Raw genomic sequence first — 23,212 nt, 5'->3', positions numbered from 1 at the left:
GAAACTCATCCACCTCACCTAGGCCAAGCTGCAGCTGGACGTCGTCGATACACCCACCCCAACCCCATCCATCACAGTCCCATCCCCCACCCGCCACCGCGAGCACACGCAATGGCTTCCCGCCGGCTCGCCCTCAACCTGCAGCAGAGCATGCGCTCTCGCTCCGCCATCAACGCCGTCAAGTCCTCGCGAGCCTCGCCTCTGACCCGCGGCCTGGCCACGCCCGTCAGCTACGGCGCAAAGACTGAATCCACTACCCTCGCCAATGGCTTCACGGTAGGCCCGCCGCAGTAGCCCTCTTGTCGACTGCAATTGACCCAACCCGCCAGATCGCTACCGAGCACTCCCCATGGGCCCAGACTTCGACCGTCGGCGTGTGGATCGACGCAGGAAGCCGCGCAGAGACGGACAAGACCAACGGCACTGCCCACTTCCTCGAGCACCTTGCCTTCAAGGTACGATGCCAATGGCACTGGGGCACGACAGGATGCTGATGCTTGGCACAGGGAACCCAGAAGCGCACACAGCAGCAGTTGGAACTCGAGATAGAAAACATGGGCGGACACCTGAACGCCTACACTTCGGTACGTCATATGCAGAGACTGACCATGGACGCCATGTTAACAAAACTAGCGCGAAAACACCGTCTACTACGCCAAGGCCTTCAACAACGACGTCCCCGCCGCCGTCGACATCCTCTCCGATATCCTCCAAAACTCCAAGCTCGAGGCCCAGGCCATCGAGCGCGAGCGCGATGTCATCCTCCGCGAGCAGGAGGAGGTCGACAAGCAGCTCGAGGAGGTCGTCTTTGACCACCTGCACGCCACCGCTTTCCAGGGCCAGCCCCTCGGCCGCACCATCCTCGGACCCAAGGAGAACATCCAGAGCATCCAGCGCGCCGACCTCGAGAACTACATCAAGACCAACTACACCGCCGACCGCATGGTCCTCGTTGGCGCTGGTGGCATCCCCCACGAGCAGCTTGTCGACCTCGCCGAGAAGTACTTTGCCAACCTCCCCTCGGAGCCCCAGGACTACTCTTCCAAGTCCGCCGCGGCCGAGCAAAAGGCTAAGCCCGACTTCATCGGTTCCGAGGTCCGCCTCCGCGACGACACCATGGGCACCGCCAACATCGCCATTGCCGTCGAGGGTGTTAGCTGGAGCGACCCCGACTACTTCACTGCCCTCGTCACACAGGCCATTGTCGGCAACTGGGACCGCGCCATGGGCACCTCGGACTACCTTGGCAGCAAGCTCAGCAACTTTGTCTCGCAAAACGCTCTGGCCAACAGCTTCATGAGCTTCTCCACCAGCTACTCTGACACTGGGTACGTCACTCTTAAGTTACATGAAGATATCCGCTAACACGGCCCAGTCTCTGGGGAATCTACCTCACCAGCTCCAACCTCACCCAGCTAGATGACCTCGTCCACTTCACTCTGCGCGAGTGGTCCCGCCTCTCCATGAACGTCACCTCCGCCGAAGTCGAGCGTGCCAAGGCCCAACTCAAGGCCTCTATTCTCCTCGCCCTCGACGGCACTACCGCCGTCGCCGAGGACATTGGTCGCCAAATCGTCACCACTGGCCGCCGGTTAAGCCCCGAGGAGGTTGAGCGCGTCGTCGGCCGCATCACAGAAAAGGACGTCATGCAATTCGCCCGCAACAGGCTGTGGGACAAGGACGTTGCCGTTAGTGCCGTCGGTCAGATTGAGGGCCTGTTGGATTACAACAGGATCAGGAATGATATGAGCAGGATGCTGTCTTAGACAATGACCACCACCACCTCTTCTTCTTTGATGAGATGAACAAAGATGGGGGGTTGTTGTGCAAAGGAAAGTGTTTATAGTGCCCGTGCCTGTGAGCGTTTTTAGACGGCAGAAACATTGTAGTTTTGTGTACACTTAGTCGATGAGTATTTTGACAAGGAAGATTTCAAACTAGCCGTGGCTTTTGAGTTGGTGGTGGTGTGTTTTCATGTGAGGAAGCAGTGCTAGCGTGTTGAAGTCGTGCAAACTTTAGTCCAATGCCTTGACTACATTACACAAAGCCCAAAGGACGGGAAGTGAGTGCAAGAGGAAATTGCGGCCACGACCTCTCGTAAGCAGCAGGATCATGAGTGACGTAAGCATCACAACGTGGAAGGAGCGCCCCAGTTTCGTAGCAATCATGGAACACCAACACTAAGCACTCACCAGTCCATGCCTCGACTGGAAAGTGAAAGCGAGTTTGAGAATCTGATATTTTTCATTACAAGTCTCCAAGAGAATGTAGGAACAGAAACACCAGGCCATGTAGCCACCAGCCACAGCTACACTCTAATTGCAAAAGAAGCATCTCGACATGTAACTCGACATGTAAATTGAGACTTGCATAGACTAGAAAAAAGACAGCAACGACTCCACAAAGGCATGTACGCACATGTGGCAAGACGACTGGACTGCTAAAAGGATGTAGACAGGATTGAAAATTTGTAGTCTAAACAAAGCGCATACCCGGCCCTGAAGTCACACCTAGGATATACTCTTCATGCCACACTGACAAAATGATGAGTCTAGCCATCATTGACTGTTTGCTTACCAAGATGCACCATATCACCACTAAACCCCTGCCGTTTTTGCGTCTGTGTTATGGTTTTTCGAATTTATGCCTTGGCGTCGGCGGGAGCCTCGCTGCTCTCGGCCTTGGGCGCGTCGGTGGCAGGCTCACCGGCGGGTGCGTCACCGGAGGGCTCGGCCTCGGACGATGTCCAGAGGGTCTGAGTAGAGTTAGTACGCTGGAAGTGGGAGTACAAGGGTGTGGATGAGACTTACCAAGTTGTCACGGAGGAGCTGCATGATGAGGGTGGAGTCCTTGTAGCTCTCCTCAGACAGGGTGTCGAGCTCTGCGTTTCTGTTAGTCTTGTTCAGACAGGGTGTCCTTGTCCTTTACGTACCAGCAATGGCGTCATCGAAAGCCTGCTTGGCGAGTTGGCAAGCCTGGTCGGGCGAGTTGAGGATCTCGTAGTAGAAAACGGAGAAGTTCAATGCGAGACCGAGACGGATGGGGTGAGTGGGGGCGAGGTTGGAGGCGGCAACATCGGTAGCAGCCTTGTAGGCCTCGAGTGACTTGTCGGCGGAAGTCTTGCGCTTGTCACCAACAGCAAACTCGGCAAGGTAACGGTGGTAGTCGCCCTTCCTGGAAAAGAGAGAGTGGTTAGCAAAGCTGGCTGGTGTGGTACATGTGCCGTGTCTTACATCTTGTGGTAGAAGACCTTAGACTCTCCGCTCTCAGCAGAGGGGATCAGGTGGCCGTCAAGGCACTCAAGAATGTCCTCGCAGATTTTGGCCAACTCGGCCTCGATCTTTTGGCGGTACTCCTTGATGAGAGTAACCTGGGTCTCGTTGCCCTTGGACTCCTCCTTCTGCTCGATCGAGGTGACGATTCTCCAGGAGGCGCGGCGGGCACCGATGACGTTCTTATAGGCAACGGAAAGGAGATTTCGCTCCTCGACGGAGAGCTCCTGGTCTGCAGAGGCAACGGCCTTCATGTTCTCGACCATCTCTGTTGTACAGGGTTAGCTTGCTGTGCTGTGCCTCATTGCAGATGCCCTTACCCTCGTAACGTTCAGCCTGCTCGGCCAGCTTGGCCAGGTACACGGAGTCTTCGTAACCCATTGTGATGTGTAGTCTGCGAAAACGGCTGTTAGCTGATGTGAACCGAGTTGGAGCGCGCAACAAGTGCGGCTAGCGGTTATCGCAGTTGCTGAGCAGCAGACAAGCCCCTCAATGTGCGCTACTGCTGTAGTCGGAGAAAATGCCGTTTCGCTGCCGCTGCCGCTGCCGCTGCCGATTGTTGTGCTGCGTGTGTTGAGAACTCAGAGAATGTGGCAAATGAGGCACAGCAATTGCTTGCGTAGCCTTTGCACCTGACAACAGAGCAGATGCGCAGAGAGGGGCGACTCGAGCTGTCACGGCTCTCCGAAAAGAGCGCCGATACACGACACCCTCAACAACAGCGACCAGGGGGTTTGAGCGAAGGGCGGTCTCGACAGCCGGCTAGGTTGATAGGAACGACAGGCGTTGTTTGCTGCAGTTGAAGGCGCAAATTGCAGCTGTCCGCGGATTCTTGGGCAGTGACGAATGCGGTGGAGCACTTACGAAGAGAAAAGTTGGTATAGGGCAGGGAGTGTGCAGAAGCGTAGGTTGCTAGAGGCGGGGTGTGTGTTTGTTGTTGACGAGAAGCGGAGTGCAAGTGTTCTGGTCGAGAGGGCGGCTTGTGGTTGAGTTATCAGAGGAGGGGAGTTGAGAGGGAGAGAACCCGACTCGTCTTGGCGTCGATCACGCCTGCCTGTCCTTGGTTTCACACGGCCCAGAACAGGCGCGACCTTATGTTTTCTGACAGGCGAACAGCGCCCGTCACCGCCTCAGCGGCCAACTCCTCGCCTGCGTAGTGCCTGCCATTGCTCTCAGGCTTGTAGAGCCGCCTTGGGCCTCTGCTCTCACAGGGTCTCTGAACGGCGTGCCCCGCAGTACACCCCTTCCATGACAGCTACAAGGACCAGCCTACACCACGACGATTGGGCATCACATTTGCTTTTGCAGAGCGTACATTGGCTCTCGCCAGGCAGCGGGCGCGATAACTGCCCTGTCTCCAACGTCCCCAACACTTTGTTGGACGGACAGACATGGTGTGGGATCCAAACAGGCGTTGAGACCAGGACCCTGATGTTGCATAACATGTACTATTACCAATGCCGAAGTCTCTCACGGTACTTGCTGTTATGCTTGGAACAATGAAATATGATGTGCATCCCAACACCCGCGGACCACATTGAGGCACATCACCTGCCGACTCCTTTCCCTGACCTGAGCAGACGTCAAGTAAGAACAACTCCCACCTTCGTACGTCTGGCCTCGTGTGTACCAAACTACAGAGTGGACCAGGCAACGATGTTGAGACCCTTCAGCATCACGTGAGGACCGAGCGATGACGCACATGCACGTCCAAGCTCCATGCTCTTCAAGCCATCACTCCACCTCAGCATACCAATTGTATATAACCACACAACACACTCTCAGCACCCATCCCAACATCTCTACCAACCGCAATCATGCTTCGCACATCCATCATCAAGAGCGCGCGCTCAATTGCCGCTCCCCGCTACTTCTCCGCATCTGCCCTCCGCATGGCAGAGGGAGCTACCGGCTCAGGAGCTTCAAGACCTACTGGATCCATGGGCGGGTAAGTCGAGGCTAAGATCCGAATTGTCAATGCGAAGCACGCCAACTGACTCGGCCGTTAGTGACGCCTTCACCAAGCGCGAGGCTGCTAGCGAGGAGCTCTTCATCCGCCAAGAAGAGAAGGCCAAGTACGTACATCTTGTCTGGCCTACCGCGATATCTACTTCGCCTGCAGTCAGACAAAGCAAAGACTGAGTACATTTTTCTGACAACAAACAGGCTCATGGCAATCAAGGAGAAGCTCAAGGCGCAAAGGCAGCACATGGAGGATTTGGACAAGCACATGTCAGTGTACTTCCAGCTTTGCGACATACAAAACGCCAAAACTAACAACAATGCAGCGACGATGTCATTGCCGAGTCTGAGCGCTCAGGCCAGGGCGAGCAAAAGTGAGCGCTTCGCGATGCTCCGGACGAATAACGCGGGCCGACCCATTCGTCGATAACTTGCTATGATATACAATAAACATGTCAAACACATAATCTTCGCAATTGACGTCTCTGATCCTACGTCAGGCGCCTGCGCTCCTTCGTACTCGCTTCTTGATCGTCCTTGTTCGTGTCAAATTGGGCATGGGTCTGTACAGTTGTAGGGCTCCCCAGCAATCCATGTGGATCACCCACCTCAATGCTGACACCTGATACGTCCCGTCAAAAGGACACCACAAGTAATCATCTCTGTACATTGCATCTACACATCATCGCATTCCATCCCACAGTGAGCGAGGCAATCCGGAGTGACCGCGGGAGATTTCGGTATCTCGCGGAAGCGCGTCATTGTGTGAATAGGTTCTTCCTCGGCCTCTTACAACGTCAGCTCATCGAAGATCCGGAGATCCACTACATGGATACAACCCAGGTCAATACAGCCACCGCCCCGCACGAGGCTGGATCACAACTCGAAATTTCCCTTTTTGCTTTTCTGCCGCGAAGGATCTGACAACAACACACAGCTTCGTATCGCGCCTAGCCTCTCCAGCCTCCAGTATCTAGAACATACGCCGTAGTGCTTACGCAGCCTCACACAAAGACAGCCATCGCGCGGACGGAGAATAGGATACGTACCTCAGTTGCACCGACACGCAGGATAGTTTGATACCCTGAAAATCCGAGATGACGGTATCGTCGACTGTGGAATTGATCATTTCGATCAACGTTCGCAGTGTCAAGCAGAACTTCACTCCTTGTGTTCAACAACCATAGCGACTTTACAAATGCCTTGTCGCCTAGGCTTCCAGATCTTCGTCATTATTAGCCCATTTCAAACGCCTCTCGTATCCACGCAGCTAGGCGTTTTACTTTTGCTGGCGAAACAGGTACTGGGGTTGTGATTCTGCATTGCGGCAGGGATCCCGCTAGCACCCATACAAGATAACCGACAGTCTACCACGAACATCCCGGTTGCGATCACCACTGCAAGCGACTACCTTGTGAACTCTCGAGTAACTTGCAAGAACTTTCAAGATCATGCAGCCTCCTCATTTGCCGGCCATCGCCAGCCGTACGAATAACGGCTGGTTTCAACCTCCTGCCAAACTCCTGTTTGCCCCCACCAGGCTACGCATGCTTCTTTTACAAGATACCCCATGCTACGACTAGGTGCATCCCGCCCATTTTTGTATCAAGGGACAGCGAAGATACGTCATAGTCAGCGTCGTCCTGCCCTCGATGGGCGAAACCCTGGATATGGAATCCACCCGTTGCCCCCATCAACGAATGAAGCAAATGCACGGAGCGATATCGCGCCGAGAAGACTACGGACAGACAACACTGGACTAAATTAGGTATGACGAGAGGCGGGTGATGGGTCTATTCAGGGTCTTCACTATAACCTTGGCCGGCCAACATATATGGTCTCCTTGACCGCTCAGGACCACGAGGTATAACTGAGCGTTGATCTACAGCATACTAAACCATTACCAAACATCACCGCTACCCAACTAGCCATACAAGCGTGGCCGCTACTCTGAACGCTCCATCACATCTCTTTCGCCCATCTCTTACTCTTGTCAAATCCCCAGCGGCCAGTCTAGCAGCTACCGCAACCAATTGGCCTACATGGCGCAACAAAACAACCAACAGCCTCAGTACTATGGCCAGACACTGCAAGATGGTACGATAATGGAATCCCCTGCCATGCCACCAACGCGAGCATCCAGTGACTCAAGGCAAGAATTGTTACGACTACCTGCACAACCCCACCCAGCACACATCGACTACCACATGGAGTCTGATCAGAGTCTGCCCCAGCAACCGCAACAACAGCAGCAGCAGCAGCAACAGAGCGACCACCCCCTGAGGTCAATGCCGTCCAATGCTCGAAGAATAGGAGGCCAAGGCGACTTCAATGACCAGTGGACACCCACTCGGCCTCGACGACCATCTCAGAATGTTCCTTATGCCCATGCCACCCATCGTGGTCCGTACATAGAAGACGACTATGATGAGGAAGACTACAATCATCAAGTGTACCGCCGTCGGTCTAACCGTCGCAATCAAGGCCCTCCTATGGCCTACCGTAACTACATCGAGCAAAACTCCAGGTATGGACCGATACCAAGGAATAGTGTCGATGCAAACATGCAGCCCCAATACTCGGATACACCGGGTAAGCCAAACTATGAAATGTACTACCCCGATCACACGGATCAGCCCCCACGCCGGCCTCCTATGCCGGGCGTCGGAAGTGGAGGAAGCAAGGGACCGCCACAGTATCCATCCGCGAAGGCTGTGATGAGGCTGCCCTGGGCCGTCTGGATGGGAAGTAATGCAAAGAACCGTAAGCCATCTCCGCGTCACTCATGTGTCTGCCTCGCTAACACATTTGCAACAGACTTTGTCGCTTTCGTAGGAGAATTTGTAGGAACAACCATGTTCCTCTTCTTCGCCTTCTCCGGCACCCAAGTCGCCAACATTGAGTCGTCAGCAAATCCAGCTCAGAACACGACGACCAATGAGGCCGCCGGTTTCTCACCCATTGTCCTCCTCTACATTGCTCTCGTCTTTGCTTTCTCCCTCATGGTGAACGTCTGGGTATTCTTCCGTATCAGCGGTGGTCTGTTCAACCCGGCCGTCACGTTCGCCATGTTACTGTGTCGCGCTTTATCACCTGTCCGCGCTTTCCTGCTACTTGCAGCGCAGATTACGGGAAGTATCTTCTCCAGTTACATCGTTAGCGTCTTGTTCCCTACGGATTTTAACGTTCGGACTACGCTTGGTGAGGGGACCAGTCTGGCGCAGGGCGTGATGATTGAGGCTTTGCTTACGGCGGAGCTGGTCTTTACCATCTTCATGTTGGCAAAGGAGAAGCACAAAGGTATGCTTTCCCTCATTCTCTCTCCTAGTCCAACCCAAATAACTAACTCCCCGACCAGCCACCTTCATAGCCCCCGTCGGCATCGGCCTTGCCCTCTTCATCGCAGAACTAGTCGGCGTCTACTACACCGGCGGCTCCCTCAACCCAGCCCGCTCCTTCGGCCCCTGTGTCGTAACCGGCGTCTTTGACACGGAACACTGGATCTACTGGGTAGGCCCCGCCGTCGGCGCCATCATCGCCGTCGTCTTCTACCAATTCATCAAGATCCTCGAATACGAGGTCGCAAACCCCGGCCAGGACGACGACGACAAGGACCAGGAGGTGAAAGAGGAGATTGAAAAGGTGAGGGAGGGATCCCAAGAACCGGATCTGGAAGCGCAGAGGGGGCCGGTTGGTGGCCTCATGAGTAACGATGGGACGAGGACGATTCCCACGGTGGCGAGTATCCATCAGATTCGGAAGAAGAAGGCGCTTGAGGGCCAGGGGTTTGGGGGGAGGGGTGAGAATACTTACTAGACGGCCGGGCAGGTATTCGGATTGGCTGCACAGGCTGTCGACTGTGAGTGAGCGGAGTTGAGGGGCGAGCGAGGTGCGCTGGGGTGTAATGGGGTAGATGGGACGGTGGGCTACGCATTACGCATCACGGGTTATGGGTCATGGCTCATGTTAATGAGTTGGTATGGTTGATGGCTGATGGTTGAACGACTCTCCTTGGGTTAAAAAGGATCACGAAGCATGGGGTCCAGGTCATGAATAGGATGTTTACATAGATTGCTCAAAGTACCGTAAATAGATCACACCAGCACTCCGACAATCCTCACAAAGCTTGAGGAGAGAAAGCAGTGAATGGAAAATCAACACTTACTCCCAAAGCCTGCTCCTCACTGCACGCATCCGCCATGTGTTCTCAGAAGTGGAACTGGAAGAGGGTCCTCGGAATACATGCCTCGTACCAGCTCCTCGGGTTCCAACAAGGGGGTGTTGTAACCGAGGTTTTTGTGATTCCGAACCGGCATGCATTGCATGGCATGGCATGGCATCACATGACGTGTCTGTCTGCTGCGATCGACAATGCAGGTGCAAGTTCCAGAGAGAGCCATGTGACATGTGCTGAAACGGCCGACGGGTCCTCGGGGCTTTTCTCCACGTCAGACACGTACTAGAGTAGTGTACCTGACGGATGGTGATGATGTGGGGGGAATAATTCTCCGCTACGTAGGGCTGAATGGTGGTGGGTGTTGGTGGGTGTTCTGTGTCTTGTTGCTGTATGTACATGTTGGATACAAAAGACCTATTGCCGTCTATCTCAAGTAGGAAGGCATTTGTCTTTACTACATCAATATTTGTCCTGCCATCCCCTCCAAGCTGAATTCTTGCCACAGTGGCCAATTGACATGGAAGTACCGAGTTATCTAGATCCACAAAGCCAGTGGAGAAAGAACGTCACACTCCGCACGTACATGCTGACCACAACCCACATTTACTTCACACATGATCCCACCACTCGACATATGCACGCATGCAAGATGTATGTATTTTTTTTTTAAAAAAAATGAACTTATATCTGGCATTAAGTCATCTCGAATGATATGTAAAAAGCTATTCCCCGGCTCTGACCTCTCTCACACACACATCTTCATCTTCATCTCCCTTTCCTCCCCCCCCTCTCTCTCTCTCCAATCGTCATCCAAACAAAATAATGAAAAAGGTAAATGGTATAGCAACGAGGGGTTTTCCTAGTCGACCCTCTCCTCTCCTCTACTCTCTCTTGCACTTTGGCATTTTCCACGACTACCTTTCTCTTCCTCTTTCATTCCCACTCTTTCCTCAACTTTCCACAACGTCCAACGTCCAACGTCCAACGTCCATGATCATGAACATGAACATGAACATCGAAAAATAACCAACAAACAAAAACAAAAACACGCACACACACACAAAGAAAAAGAGATAAACAACGTCTACCACTACACATAGTGTAGGGAGCCGTGAATAGCGAACGGATACAGCCAAGAAAAAAAAAGGGGGACGCAATTGAACAAAGATAAGGAAATCGAGTATTGTGGTAAGTAGGTAGGTAGGTAGGTAGATAGATAGCGACATGTGTGAAGTCGGCAAAAAAGCTCAAGCTCCCAACTAAACAGAACAAAACATAGATAGAGCATAAAAAGGGCAAAAGGGGTAAGTCAAGTTCCGTACGTCAAAACGAGAACATAGCAAGCAAGCCAAGCCAAGACGCCTGTTCCCCCAACAGCAGCGCAGATATAATAAACGCCCACCCCGATTGACGAACACACAGAGAGAGACAAAGGGTTTGGCACGGAACCGCCCAAAGACTTATGAATCCCCCTTTAAACCCTTAGCTCCCAAGTCCCCCGTAATGCTCCAAATAAGAGAGAGAGAGAAAGAGAGAAGAGACGGATGGATGGATGAGAAAGCGATCGATGGAGGAGGAGGTGGTGGTAGTTCTTTGGGGAAAGATAACAACACGGGTATATAGGAAAACAGGATTTTTGTTTTGTTCCACCACGACAACAACAAAAGGGCCAACTAACCAATTGACCAACGGGGCGCGCCCGCGACCAAGCCGATCAAGCGAAAGGATGCCAGTCGGAACACTTAGTAGTAGTTGTTCGAAGCGCGCTATACTTCGGCCGCATTCGGGAAGTCAAAGTCGCTGACCAGGTTACCAAAAGCGTCATTGTCATTCCCCGTATGCAAAAACGAGTCAAAGTCAAAGTTTTCGAGCGCACCAGCGTCGTCACCAAAGTTGAGGCCGAGGTCGAAACCGTTGGGCTGTGTATTTGATTAGCAAGATGCACAATGTTGCTCATGACAGACTTGTCACTTACGTCACCGTCAATGTTGCCAAATGGAGGACCGCCGTTGTCCATGGGTTGGTCGGAAGGCGCTTGAGGCTGCACGGGTTGCTGAGGCCCACCGTTTTGTCCTTGGTTGAAGGACTGCTTGTGTACAGGCGTGATGGGCGCGACAGGAGTCGACGAGGTCGGTGTCGGTGGCTCTTCGCCGTTTGATGTAGCTGGAGTAGCACCTGCGTTACCCTTTTTGTTTGCGGGCTTCTAAAATCAATATCAACGTTGCTCGAAGGCGGGATGAGTTCCCAAAGGGGAAGCGCGAGACTTTACCTTATTATCTTTCGTCACCTTCTTCTTGGGGTTGGCCTTGTTGCCTTGGTTCGGCGTCGGCGGTGCCTGGTTAGACACTGATGGGGATGGTTCGGGTCGTGGTTGTTCGTTTGTGGGCGCTGGAGGAGGCGGCATTTGTTGCCGCTGCTGGGGGTTTTGGCCCATGGGTCCCCCCATCTGCTGGCCGCCAGGGCCCATCATGCCTGGTTGGGGCCCGCCACGCCAACCATTCTGCGGCATCTGGCCGTTGCGCATAGCCTGCATCTGCTCCTGCGTCATGGGCTGTCCGTTGAACTGGGGACCGCCATTCGGATGTGAGCTCGGAGGCCGCATCATGGGGTTGCCGTTGGGCCCCGGGCCCATGCTCTGGGGGTAGAATTGCGGAGGCATTCCTGGGGGTGCTAGGCTGGGGTCGAAGTTCATGTTGGGTGCTGGTGATCCACGTTGCTGCGCCATGATTCCTTCTGGCATAGGTGAGCCGGGTAAGTTTTGCTGGCCGAGCTTTGGTGTACCTCGCTTCATCTGGTCGGTAGGGTTGGGCGATGGGCCGCCAGCCCTGCTACCTTGTGGTGACATGGCAGCGCCAAAGCCTGGGGCGCCGATGACACCTTGCTGAGGATGTCCGGACTGGTTGTCTTGTTCTTGGCGGGCCATGAGTAAGCGCTTCTTGTTCTGCTGCTCAAGCAGCATGAGTTGCATCTGGTAGTCCTGCAGCGCATGGTTGCCCTGTTGAGGTGCGCCTGGCGGGTTGGTGGGCATGCTGCCGGGCCGCGGGCCGTTGCCAGCAAAGGTGAGGTCCTGACCGTCGAGGCCGGACTGGGCCATTGGAGAGCCTTGGACGCCAGAGTTGATACCCTGGGGGGAGGAAGTGTTACTCATTGCCACTCTGTGTTGATGGGCCAGACTTTGGGCATATACCTCGATGTTCTTCTGCTGCGCACCTGGGCCTTGCGGCATGAATTCGTTGAACTGGTTGTTGGGCATGTTACCAGCATTCATACCACCTGTGAGCCGGTCTTGATTAGCTTGTGCCCTCGTCATGCGTGTGACAGATGACGTACCATCAACGCGGGGGCGCTTGTTTGGAGAAGGGGCATTTTCGTTGGACCCGGGCGAGTTGGGGCGGTTGCCGTTCATGTCCATGTTGGAGCCGTCGCGTTGCATCTGAATCATGTTGGGGTTCTTCATGGGCTGCATGTTGGCCATGGGGTTGCCGCTTCTGCTCGAGTTAGCTTGAGGGGCACAGAATGGGGCGAGAGTGCAGATACGTACGGGCGGTTGTTCATGGCTGCTGTGCGCTGGAGCTCGGTGGGCTTGCCGTTGGCCATGGCGCCGTTCCGTGTCATCATAAACTGGGCGTTGGCCATGGGGTTGTTGGCCATCATCAGGCGCTGGTTGCGCTGCTCGTTCTGCATGTGGCCGAGATTCTGTCGTCGTCAGTACTGGAGGCGCTTGTGCGAAGCACGAGGGCTGCAATGCTACTACGTACCCGGTTGTGGCCGAGATACTGGACGGCATTCTTGGGCCCGCCGTTGGGGCCCCGGGCGGCCGAGTAAATGTCCCAGAACTGGACCCACCAGTCGAGCAGGAACGAGTTGTCGGTGACCTGGCCGGCGGGCAGTGCGGGGACGGGCATGTCGTCGGGCATGTCCATGTCGCTGGCGCCATTGGCCTTGTTGGGGCTCGACTTTTCCGTCGACAGCTTGAGGTCGCAGTCGAGCATGGCGCGCGCGAGGGCGTGGTGTCTGTTGCGCAGGAAGTAGTCGTAGATGTACGTGTTGAGGCGCTCGACGGGGTCGTTGGTGGCCATGCGTTTGGGTTGCGCCATGTTGCCCATGACGGGGGTGCCGTTGACGGAGCCATTCGCATTCATCTGCGCCTGCATCTGCGCCATTTGCTGGTTCTGCATCGCGACGGCGGGTGCTGCTGGGGGGCAGGGAGGGGCGGCAGGCGCGATGGGGGTGCGTGGGTGGGTGGGGAGTTAGCGATAGGTGCGCGGTGGTAGCAGTAGACGCGCTGTGTCGTGCACCTCAGTGCTCGATGGGCCGACTAGACCAGCATGGGACGTCGTCGCCACGGGCTGGGAAGTCGCAGGCGGAGCGTCGTGCCAAGGACGCGATGTGCTCGACGACGAGGGCCGGTGATGGCGCGCGAAGATGGGCAGCCGGGTGGGATGAAGGTTGCCGAGAAAGGGTAGCGACGCTGGTGTCGCGATGAAAAGGCGGCGGCTGATGCACGGTATGGGTCGGGGGTTAGCGTGAAGGAAGGACTTCACCAGAGGGACCTCAGCGGCGCGCTGCACGGAGCCTGCCAAGCGATCTGATCACGGCGACGGCGACAACAACAACAACAACAACGACGGCGGTGGAGAGGAGCCGGCGCAAAGGGGCGCGTCTGGTTCAACCGCACAGGTGGATTATCCCAAGGTTGTGCGAAGTTGAAAGTGCTCCAGATCGAGGGGAAGCGTGCGGCCGCTCGTGAGCTGCGCCAAGCCACCCACGTGATTTCGGTATTATTAGACTAGCATCCTCCAGCCTCCTATCGCGCACCACGACGCCCTCGTCGCGACTGTGGCTCGCTTTTGTTTTTCAGTCCGCATCAAGCAGGTCAAGACGTCAGACATGGTGGATGGGTGGTATCGTGATCGCATGACAGCACTCCAACACCTACGTGCTTGGGAGCTTGGTGGGGCACATGCAGCGACAACTCGACTTTCATGTCCGCGACGCAGAGTTGTAGCATTCTCATAATCTAGCCTTGAAAGTACTTGTCGTTGTTGGGCGTCGTCTTGCGTCGACATTGCGCTGAAATTAAGGGGGAGGAAAGACTAATACACCTTGTAGGTGCAGACTCCGTCTTCAATCATCAGTGGTAGTGCAATTGCGCCGTTGTGCAATTACCCTCTCATTGGCTTCAATGGCCATCCCAATAGTGCACTTTCTACCTAGTCTTGTGCAGTAAGTTCGTTGACCGTCTATGCCGATTCCAGCAACACAACCACCGAGTGCAAATTCCAGTCAGATGCTACATTCCGCGAATAGCTGCAGCGTGCAGGTTGGCTTGCCCGACGCCCTGCATGTTCAGCGCGAGACGACAAGTATGCCTTCTCGTTGCGCAACTTTGTCTACTCGTCGTCCGGTGGCATCTCATCGTCGATGAAGCGGATCAGCGTTATCCGCATCTCAGTTGTGTCGTTGCCTCGGAGCACGTCGCTAACAAAGTGCGCCTCGACCTGCATGTGTACCTGGCCGATGTCAGTGTACTGCTTGTTTAGGCCACCCAAACACACCCTCCACCTACCATCTCTAGTGCACCCCGCAGCACGCCCACCAGGATGTTGGAGAACCAGAGCTCGTCCTGCGCGCGGCCATCGTCAGGCAGTTCCACAAAGTCGGCCAGTGGATTCTCGTCGAAGATGAGAGAAAACTGCTTGTTGTCGCTTGACCAGTTGGCGATTGTGGGTGTGATGTTGAGGAAGATCTTGAAGCCAACCTACAGCCGCTACGTCAGCGTGCGGTGCATGTCTATGCGACGCGGCGGGCTACCTTTGAAATCATCTCAGAGACCTCTCTAAAGTTGGTGCAGGCAGGTACGCTCGACTTGGCCAGAAAGTCCTCAATCAGCCGTATGCCGATGTTGTAGCCCATGCGCTCGAGTTGCTTGTTGACATCGGGGTAGTTGTATTCGTAGTCCTTGCACAGCTGGGCGACAATGGTGCCGTATGTGAGGGTGACGAGCTCGGCGCTGACCTTGTCTACGCGTGTCCTTGGATTGTCAGATGCAGTCGTCCAGGCCAGTCGCATGCGAGACTTACTTCCACACTCTGACATCTATTAGCACATGTTGAAGCAACTACTAGACGTCTGGAGCTCACTCCTCGCCCAGGCGGGCCGCTTTGGTCGACGAAGCCATGCGGAGGTACGTGGATGCAAAGGATGTGTCGAGGTGTGGTCGATATCGAGGCTATCAAGTCGTGGTGTTGGCGTCGGGGAGCATGCGGACTGCGGAGGAGCGTTCCTGGTACGCCCGGGCCTTAGCGCGCATCCAGATGTCTACCTTGGCTGAAAGTTTACCAGCTGCAACTCGCCCTACAACCACAGCGCAACAACCCACATAGCCCACCAAGATCACGCCCCAAGCACCCCGCCATCGCCATGTCGAGAGAAAAGCGACCCGCCAACGAGGCTTTTGGCACCAGCCAACTGGTCAAGCGCACAAAGTCGGACGCCAATCTTGCGAGCTCGGCGGTAGCCAGAGTGAATGGCTCAGGCGCAAATGGCGCGCTGATACAAGCGGTATGTGACCACCAAGGACTGTTGATAGAGTACCAAGCTGAAGGTGTCGACGTGCTGACAGGTGCTGTAGGAGCCACGTACCAGCGCGCTGCAGTCTCCGGTTATGGAGTTGACGGGCCATTCTGGCGAAGTCTTCGCAGCGCGATTTGATCCGACGGGACAGTGCATAGCCTCTGGCTCCATGGACCGCTCCATATGTAGGCCTTTTTCAAGCTTGCGAGAGAACACGCGCTAATCATGAACAGTACTCTGGCGCAGCTCTGGATCATGTGAAAACTACGGTATTCTGACCGGACACAAGCAAGCAGTGCTCGATCTGCATTGGTCGCGCGACTCCAAGGTTCTCTTTTCTGCCTCGGCCGATATGCACCTCGCCAGTTGGGACGTCGAGACGGGAGAGAGGATACGAAGACACCCTGGGCACGAGGAGGTCATCAACTGCATGGACGTGAGCAAGCGCGGTGAAGAGGTGCTCGTGAGCGGCTCCGACGACGGCTACATTGGCGTGAGTGCAGCAACATACACGTGTCGAGCATGTCTGACTCTGACAGATCTGGGACACGAGAACCAAAGACGCCGTAACATTTATCCCCACCGACTTTCCCATAACCGCCATATGCCTGGCCGAAGCTGGCAACGAGCTCTTCACCGGCGGCATCGACAACGACATCAAGGTCTGGGATCTGCGGAAACAGGCCGTCACCTACACGCTGCTGGGCCACACGGATACCGTCACCTCGCTCCAAATGTCTCCTGACAACCAAACTCTCCTATCCAACGCACACGACTCGACCGTCAGGACATGGGATGTGAGACCGTTTGCGCCTGCAGACAGGCGCATCCAGACGTACGACGGAGCCCCAACCGGTCAAGAGCGCAACCTCCTGAAAGCGAGCTGGGACTCCAAGGGAGAGAAGATTGCTGCTGGAAGCGGAGACCAGTGCGTCGCCGTCTGGGAGACACGGACAGGAAAGCTGCTGCACAAGCTTCCCGGCCATCGAGGTGCCGTCAACGATGTGCGGTTCCACCCGCTCGGTGAACCAATCTGTAAGTGTTACAAACTTTCTTTCGCGCAAGTACCTGTTCGGAACCCCACGCTACGCTTCATTCCCCAGTCCTGGGGTGATTAGGTGGGGAGGCTCTGCGGAGGGGCTTTTCCAAGCTTTCTCACATCCTCCTTTCCAGCGCTTGAGGCGCCGACAAGGAAATTTCGTTGCATTAATCCCTCTTCACAAACTTTCGACACCTATCACCCAATACGAGGCACGAGGCTGACTTGGCAATTCTAGTGCTCTCCGCGTCCTCGGATCGCAAGCTCATGGTAGGAGAGCTAGGCAAGTGAGTGCGGAGGTGAAGCAGCTTGGCTACGCGAATTTGCTTCGAGATTATAATTCCCGGGATGGAAGCTGTGGAGAAAGGCCCGAGTTGCACCTCCGGCCCCACGCTACGTCACAAGGGCGTTGTTTATGTATAGGACTGGATACGCCGGTGCGACGTTTGACAGGGTTGGGAGGTCGCATGTAACAGTCTTGAATAACCGCAGGGAAGCGAGAGGAACACGGGAAGACGTGTCGAGGAGACGGAATCCTTGAACAGTGCGACGGCATCACTGTTGATAGCAGAGTTAGACACAAATCAACAAAGATGGAGATTTGAACATTATGCATCCTTATGCTGCTATATGATGGTCGCGTTGCACATAAATAGTAACCGCTTGGTTGGTGAGGTGTACGTTCCCAATTGGGATAGACGTTTCAAGTTGTTTTCCCCTCGGCCAACCAGCGCGCACCGGGCCTGGCCATCTTGCTACCTGCACCCTTCTTCCGGTCAACAACCACAGGCCACAATTAGCCAGACATCCAGATCTGATGCACGCGAACGCGGTCCGTGACACAGTCTAGCATCGCTGGACGTCGCGTTTCACACCCACAGCGATCAAAGTCTGATACGCCACTCGTCGCGGAAACGCATGGCGCTCAATGCTTTCTCGCGTTATGATGGCCCGCCTGCTTCTTGGATGCCGCGCCCCCCATGTCCACTCCCTGCGACAGTTCTCTTTTCCCTTTCAACCTCTTGTTGTTGTTTGTCGTTCACCTTCTTTCCTGAAAGTCATTGGTAATAGAGGTAGCGGTTACTGTGCTCCGGCTTGTTTCGCTTCTTTTCGTTCTTTTGCGCTCGTTTGGCCTGGGTGCGCTCTGGATAGCCGTCCTGGTCCTTTTTTCTTTCACCAAGTCCTTTTTTTTTCTCTCTCTCCAATACTGTCGTTCTGGGGGTTCTCGTTTCGATTCTTTCTCGAAATAAGAGGTATAGCCAACCGTTCTTTACTGGACGTACCACAAACACTAGAAGGGACTCGAGCAAGGGCGAAGACCCATTCATTGTTCGACTACTCCACATTCTCCATCTTGTCACAGTCCCGCCGCAAGGTGTTCCTGCATGAACAGGAGCATAGCCCTCTCATTCGCCATTGAGACTTGTCAAGGGAAATCAACACGAGGGACGCTTTTAGTCTGGGGGACGCGCCCACTATAAGGAATACACGTACGCCCAAGATAGCACCTGGGGGTCTCGAAGCCGTGTATTTCTGGACTCGAGCAAGCACACCGCGCTATATACAGATCTCACCATGTTTCGCTCACCACTTTTCGCTTGGTCACCACGACCAGACCAGGACCAGGACCTCGAGGCCTCTTTACGGACGCCTGCAACACAGAACCCGTCGCGGTTCAGCGCATTCCGGAGTAACGTGCGGGGAATCGTCAATGGGTCGTCGATATACTCGCAGTCGCCGGCCCTCAACAACAACAATGCCAACATCAACACACCCAAAACACCCTTCTTAGGCTTCTGGAACCGCCAGCAGCAGCCTGGTCTGGACACCGATCCCACGCATCGCGAATCCCACGATTCCAGATCTCCTCTCCACGCACATCACACCGCAGGGTCCTACATCGGCGCCATCGCACCATCGCAGGACCCATCCAACGTCTACTCTGCCCGTCACCCAGCAGACGTCCCATTGCCCGGAAGCAGTCATCAGCAAGATGGCTTTGTAGACCCCGAGATTCAGCAACTCGCCGATGAAATAAACGGCCGCCGACACAAACGCCGCAAGCACCACAAGCGGAGAAAGCACCACCACCATCACCGCCACCGCACTGAACGATCTCGATCAAATGGATCAAGCGGATGGGTACGCAGAAGAGAAGAGCGAGGCACGCGCACCACCGCTGTTTATATCCGCGGATCAGCGGCACGGGGGAAGATGATAGCGTGTGTGATTTCGGGGTCGGTTCTAATCACCATCCTCGCAATCTGTAAGTCTCCATCCATCTCCACATTCACCCATGTATGTTATTACTAACAACATGATTCACAGACCTAGCCATCGCCCTTACAAACCGCTCCCTCGGCCAGGAAATCCACATCCTCTTCATCATGGTCCTGCTCACCGTCACAATCTTCTTCTGCCACTCCCTCATCCGCCTCTGCATGCTCATGCTCCATCCCCGGTCCCCCCACGACACCCACCGCGGCGTCATGCCCGACATGATGGGAAGCGGGGGCGAGGGCTTCCAGCCCATTGTCCCGATCCGCGTGCATCTGCGGCGGGACGAGGAGGTCGCGGATGGCAGTAGCGCTGTGGACAGCGAGGCGGCGCTGGTAAACGACGTAGTCATGGATGATGAAAAGGATATGCCGCCGCCTCCGCCACCAGCATACGGACTCTGGCGCAGCAGTGTACGTGTCGATCCTAACTTGTTACACTGGCAGCGCGCAGATAGTGTTGCGCGCGGGAGCGTCATGCACTCGCGCGCCGGATCCATGTCTGGTCCTGCTGTCCTTGCTGCTGCGTCTCTACGCGGTAGCGCGGCGTCTACTACCAACGAACCACACACATCACAACAACAAGAGGGTCCCCGCCCGCCTTCTTACGTCTCGGAAGATGGCGTGAGTTATATCACTGAAGCGCAGCCGAGGAGCACGGTGCACGTTGGTGGTAGCGGGCTGAGCGAGATTCATCCAGCGTGGCGGCCTGGGTACGCGATGAGTGAGATTAGAGGGGGTGAGCTGCCTGCTTCCGCGATGAACGGGAATCGTGTATAAAAGCGAAGAGTATACTTGGGTCTTGGTCATTTGGACATTTGTAGCGTTCTAGCATTGCGTTGTCGATCTTCCGTATACGAAATTCATGGTATACAATCTCACATCTTTGTTCGCTGGACTGGGAACACCACGATCATTCTCACACACACACTCTCTCTCTTTCCGGACTTGCACAATCTCTCATCCCGTGCTTTTGCTGCTGCCCTTCGTTATCTGAAGCTAAGATGGAGTGATGATCGGGGTCACTGAAACAACAGCGATACCGGTGGCGTCGTTGCCCGTTCGAGATAAAGCAATGCGTCTCGGCACTTCTTACGCAGCCTGTTTTCTTCTTTGCGTCATTGTTGAAAGGGACGATGTTATATGATGTCATGCCTCGGCTGCTGAGATTGAGGTCTTCGCGGAGTGGTGTGGTGTTCACTGAGAGTTTACTCGGATTTGTTCCTTGTCATGGGAAGAGGACAGGAGGAAAGTAGTGACAGTGCAGTAGGAAGACTGAAGGATTGTGAGTCTGGAAGTAAAATTGCCTGTATTCACGTGTAGATACAAACGACGATTCCTGTCTCATGCTTCTTTTCGTCATCATCGCTTCACCAGCTGCGCATTGACCGAAAAGTACAAGAAGATGCCATTGCAGTTAAACGCTTCCTCCTCTGTCCTGACGTCACTTCGACTTTGGTAAGCCGCATACCATCCCATCGTGCTTAGCATATTAGCCGAGTATACAGCTGCATGTTCTGCGGTAGTGGCGGCTCTGGACACTATCCTTTGATCAATATTCGTTCGGCTCTTTGATACTTATGCTTCTTCACTGTTCTTCATGTTCTCCATGCTCTCCTATACATCCTGTCGCCATAACAGATGTCAAGTATCTTCGTCCAATATTGCCTCAGCATTCCCTTACAGCGTTTGAGATCCCTAGCCGGATCGAACGTTAATGCCATTCGGTATCCTCGGTCGCGTATCTCGGTACGTGTCAAATGGCCATGCGCATACTCCACACGATGTCCCGGAGAGTGTGAGCTTGCTGGGTAGGACGCAAAAAGGAGGACTCCATGTCCATTAAGCCAGATATCAGGAAGTTCACTGTCATGGATCTTGCTCATGTATGAAGGCCATTGTTGCATGAAATCGGCTAAGAGCAGGAAGAGGCTTGGTAGTAATTCTGCCGCTGAAACTGCGGCTTCCTCGTGGTGTATAGATTTTATCCAAGGACACTTGAGGACGAAGCGAAATTTTGCCTCGAGAGGAAAGTAGCGGTGGCTCAATGCAGGAACAAAGTCCTTGATATTGACACGGAATTCCTTCAGGGAGGTGGCAGTGGCGATATCGAAGTAAAGGACGATGCTTGTACGTGAACGGTAGGGGAGTATGTACCCGAAAGGAAACCAATACGTCGGGTGTCTGCGTCCTAATCCATTTGATTTGTACGGCATCAGGGCGGCGGCGAAGTTCTTGAGATCCGTATTCGTGGTGCTGATGCTCTTCCTAACAACAATGCTCGTATCATGTGGTATTGGAGGGTGTGTAGCAACCAACCTGAGCGTACGACTCAGATGAAAGAATACTGGGTTGAAGCCACGTATTGTACGTAGGTCAAGATCAAGTACAATTTGATGAGTTGGAAACATGACGAGACCGAGAATCTTGTTTACTAGGCGGCATGGCAGGCTTTCGAGGCTGAGAGAAGACTGGTCTGCCTCAGCCCATCTCACAGCTTGATGTTCCGAAGCTTCGAAAGTCCAATTTAGGTTTGGTCCAGTAACACGGCCTTTATCCAGATACGAGCTAAGAGTGACCTTGTTGACCAGCAGGTTCGTACCAGCGTAGCGTTTTAAGTCTAAGACATCTTGAGCACTGATTGCGATCAGAATGCTTTGTAAATGTCGGCGCGTTTCATCTCATATGCTTCTCTGAAATGATGGATATCGCCAACCTCAGCTTGCTCGCGCTTTGTCGGCTCTCTCTGGGTGAACTCAACAACATTTATAAGATAGGGATGCTTCCATAGTAGCCGTAAAAGCTGCAGAACAGGTATACATCCCGATTGTTTGAAACACCGATCAGGACACAAAGCACCGGCATCTATTTGTACCCTGGTCAGAAGTTTGAGTTGAGAGCCCAGACCCTGCAGCCACTGAGCCACGTAGTTCGTTACAAGGTAATAATCGTCGCTGTAGGCCAGAAAATCGCCGTTTTTCGTGTCATGGCGATAGAGTGGGCGCGAGATCATGAAGGTATTGTTGCTGTATAGGTATCCGACTGCTTCAGCGTATACCTGCCGACATACGAGGAGAGCCGGAGTGACTTTCTGGAAATTGTGGACGAAGAGCTGACCGTGCATGATCTCTTTCTCGTACTCATCGTCAAAGGCCTCTATCGACTGGCTCCATTCGTCATCGTTATGGGCATATTCCGGTGGAAAGGCGTGATATGCTTTGGCATTGTAGAGTAAGACAGGCCCATCACGCGTGAACAAGAGCTCGTAAACATGGTTGCGAATCTCGGCCGGAAGGTTCAGGAAGGAAGGCTCGTTGGGATTCGCCGGACTCGAGACCTGCTTCGGGATCTGCATCGTCGTGGCGGGCTGGCGCTGTTGTGGTCAGCGAGTATTCAATGAAGAGTTCGCCATTGCAGCGAGCGGCAAGGACTCACCAGTTTGGCGACTACCTGAGTAGCCCCCGAAACGAGTAAAGTCGAGTATGTGGATGGGCGGGCGACGTTTGCTGACAGCAAAGAGTGGAAGTAGAGGAAAGTGAGGGGACTGTTGTTGGTGCGGAAGGTGAGAGACCAGGTGGAGGTGAGTGACCAGATGAAGGTGAGTTCTTCGTCTCTGCTTTACACGCACGGCTTTAGGTGGAATAGCGGACCCTCGCCGTTTGTCGAAGAGTGCATCGAGGACAGAAAGGCAGGAGAGTCAGATGCAGTTATTGACCGAAACCAGTCACATTTTCAACGGCGAACATCAAACTGCTTCTGTGGTAAACATCTTTAGAGCGTAAGTTGATTGGAAGAAGGTGAACCGGGTATCCTGGGAGCTGGATGACTCAAAGTGCGGAAGGCAGGAAAGAAGGCAGGAAGGAACGCTCAAAGGAGATCCCCAAGTGATGCCGGACATCGACATGATTTC

The 23,212-nt window shown here is 54.3% G+C and overlaps 9 protein-coding genes across 9 annotated transcripts; 6 read left to right on the top strand and 3 right to left on the bottom strand.

Annotated features, from left to right (window-relative positions):
• The first annotated feature begins 34 nt into the window (after window positions 1–34).
• On the top strand, window positions 35–1,944 carry ACET3X_007129 (uncharacterized protein). Its single transcript, XM_069453335.1, has 5 exons — window positions 35–276; window positions 330–455; window positions 507–584; window positions 634–1,328; window positions 1,376–1,944. Exons 1-5 carry the CDS (start codon window positions 112–114, stop codon window positions 1,764–1,766), a joined length of 1,455 nt encoding a protein of 484 aa, XP_069305897.1. The 5' UTR covers window positions 35–111; the 3' UTR covers window positions 1,767–1,944.
• A 697-nt stretch (window positions 1,945–2,641) lies between these two features.
• Window positions 2,642–4,439, bottom strand: ACET3X_007128 (uncharacterized protein; the record flags this gene model as incomplete). Its single annotated transcript, XM_069453334.1, has 7 exons — window positions 2,642–2,755; window positions 2,811–2,881; window positions 2,933–3,174; window positions 3,234–3,540; window positions 3,593–3,666; window positions 4,137–4,251; window positions 4,415–4,439. 7 exons carry the CDS (start codon window positions 4,437–4,439, stop codon window positions 2,642–2,644), a joined length of 948 nt encoding a protein of 315 aa, XP_069305896.1.
• A 650-nt stretch (window positions 4,440–5,089) lies between these two features.
• On the top strand, window positions 5,090–5,612 carry ACET3X_007127 (uncharacterized protein; the record flags this gene model as incomplete). Its single annotated transcript, XM_069453333.1, has 4 exons — window positions 5,090–5,220; window positions 5,282–5,347; window positions 5,439–5,504; window positions 5,561–5,612. The coding sequence occupies 4 exons, from the start codon at window positions 5,090–5,092 to the stop codon at window positions 5,610–5,612; spliced, it is 315 nt and encodes a 104-aa protein (XP_069305895.1).
• Window positions 5,613–5,670: 58 nt separating this feature from the next.
• On the top strand, window positions 5,671–5,940 carry ACET3X_007126 (uncharacterized protein; the record flags this gene model as incomplete). The annotated part of the gene is made up of 2 exons (XM_069453332.1): window positions 5,671–5,807; window positions 5,877–5,940. The coding sequence occupies 2 exons, from the start codon at window positions 5,671–5,673 to the stop codon at window positions 5,938–5,940; spliced, it is 201 nt and encodes a 66-aa protein (XP_069305894.1).
• Window positions 5,941–7,276: 1,336 nt separating this feature from the next.
• On the top strand, window positions 7,277–9,050 carry ACET3X_007125 (uncharacterized protein; the record flags this gene model as incomplete). The annotated part of the gene is made up of 3 exons (XM_069453331.1): window positions 7,277–7,997; window positions 8,052–8,534; window positions 8,593–9,050. 3 exons carry the CDS (start codon window positions 7,277–7,279, stop codon window positions 9,048–9,050), a joined length of 1,662 nt encoding a protein of 553 aa, XP_069305893.1.
• A 2,127-nt stretch (window positions 9,051–11,177) lies between these two features.
• On the bottom strand, window positions 11,178–13,589 carry ACET3X_007124 (uncharacterized protein; the record flags this gene model as incomplete). Its single annotated transcript, XM_069453329.1, has 6 exons — window positions 11,178–11,330; window positions 11,387–11,614; window positions 11,681–12,684; window positions 12,742–12,899; window positions 12,953–13,107; window positions 13,170–13,589. The coding sequence occupies 6 exons, from the start codon at window positions 13,587–13,589 to the stop codon at window positions 11,178–11,180; spliced, it is 2,118 nt and encodes a 705-aa protein (XP_069305892.1).
• A 1,215-nt stretch (window positions 13,590–14,804) lies between these two features.
• ACET3X_007123 (uncharacterized protein) lies at window positions 14,805–15,592 on the bottom strand (the record flags this gene model as incomplete). The annotated part of the gene is made up of 4 exons (XM_069453328.1): window positions 14,805–14,924; window positions 14,981–15,172; window positions 15,226–15,445; window positions 15,555–15,592. The coding sequence occupies 4 exons, from the start codon at window positions 15,590–15,592 to the stop codon at window positions 14,805–14,807; spliced, it is 570 nt and encodes a 189-aa protein (XP_069305891.1).
• A 242-nt stretch (window positions 15,593–15,834) lies between these two features.
• On the top strand, window positions 15,835–17,317 carry ACET3X_007122 (uncharacterized protein; the record flags this gene model as incomplete). Its single annotated transcript, XM_069453327.1, has 5 exons — window positions 15,835–15,975; window positions 16,046–16,172; window positions 16,221–16,480; window positions 16,527–17,022; window positions 17,265–17,317. 5 exons carry the CDS (start codon window positions 15,835–15,837, stop codon window positions 17,315–17,317), a joined length of 1,077 nt encoding a protein of 358 aa, XP_069305890.1.
• A 469-nt stretch (window positions 17,318–17,786) lies between these two features.
• ACET3X_007121 (uncharacterized protein) lies at window positions 17,787–20,147 on the top strand. The gene is made up of 2 exons (XM_069453326.1): window positions 17,787–19,292; window positions 19,355–20,147. Exons 1-2 carry the CDS (start codon window positions 18,602–18,604, stop codon window positions 20,080–20,082), a joined length of 1,419 nt encoding a protein of 472 aa, XP_069305889.1. The 5' UTR covers window positions 17,787–18,601; the 3' UTR covers window positions 20,083–20,147.
• Window positions 20,148–23,212: the final 3,065 nt, after the last annotated feature.

Source organism: Alternaria dauci, chromosome 6 (genome assembly GCF_042100115.1).
Source record: "Alternaria dauci strain A2016 chromosome 6, whole genome shotgun sequence".
NCBI lineage: Eukaryota > Fungi > Ascomycota > Dothideomycetes > Pleosporales > Pleosporaceae > Alternaria > Alternaria dauci.
Note: the sequence above shows the minus strand (reverse complement) of the source record. Positions and strands in the feature narration are given on the sequence as shown.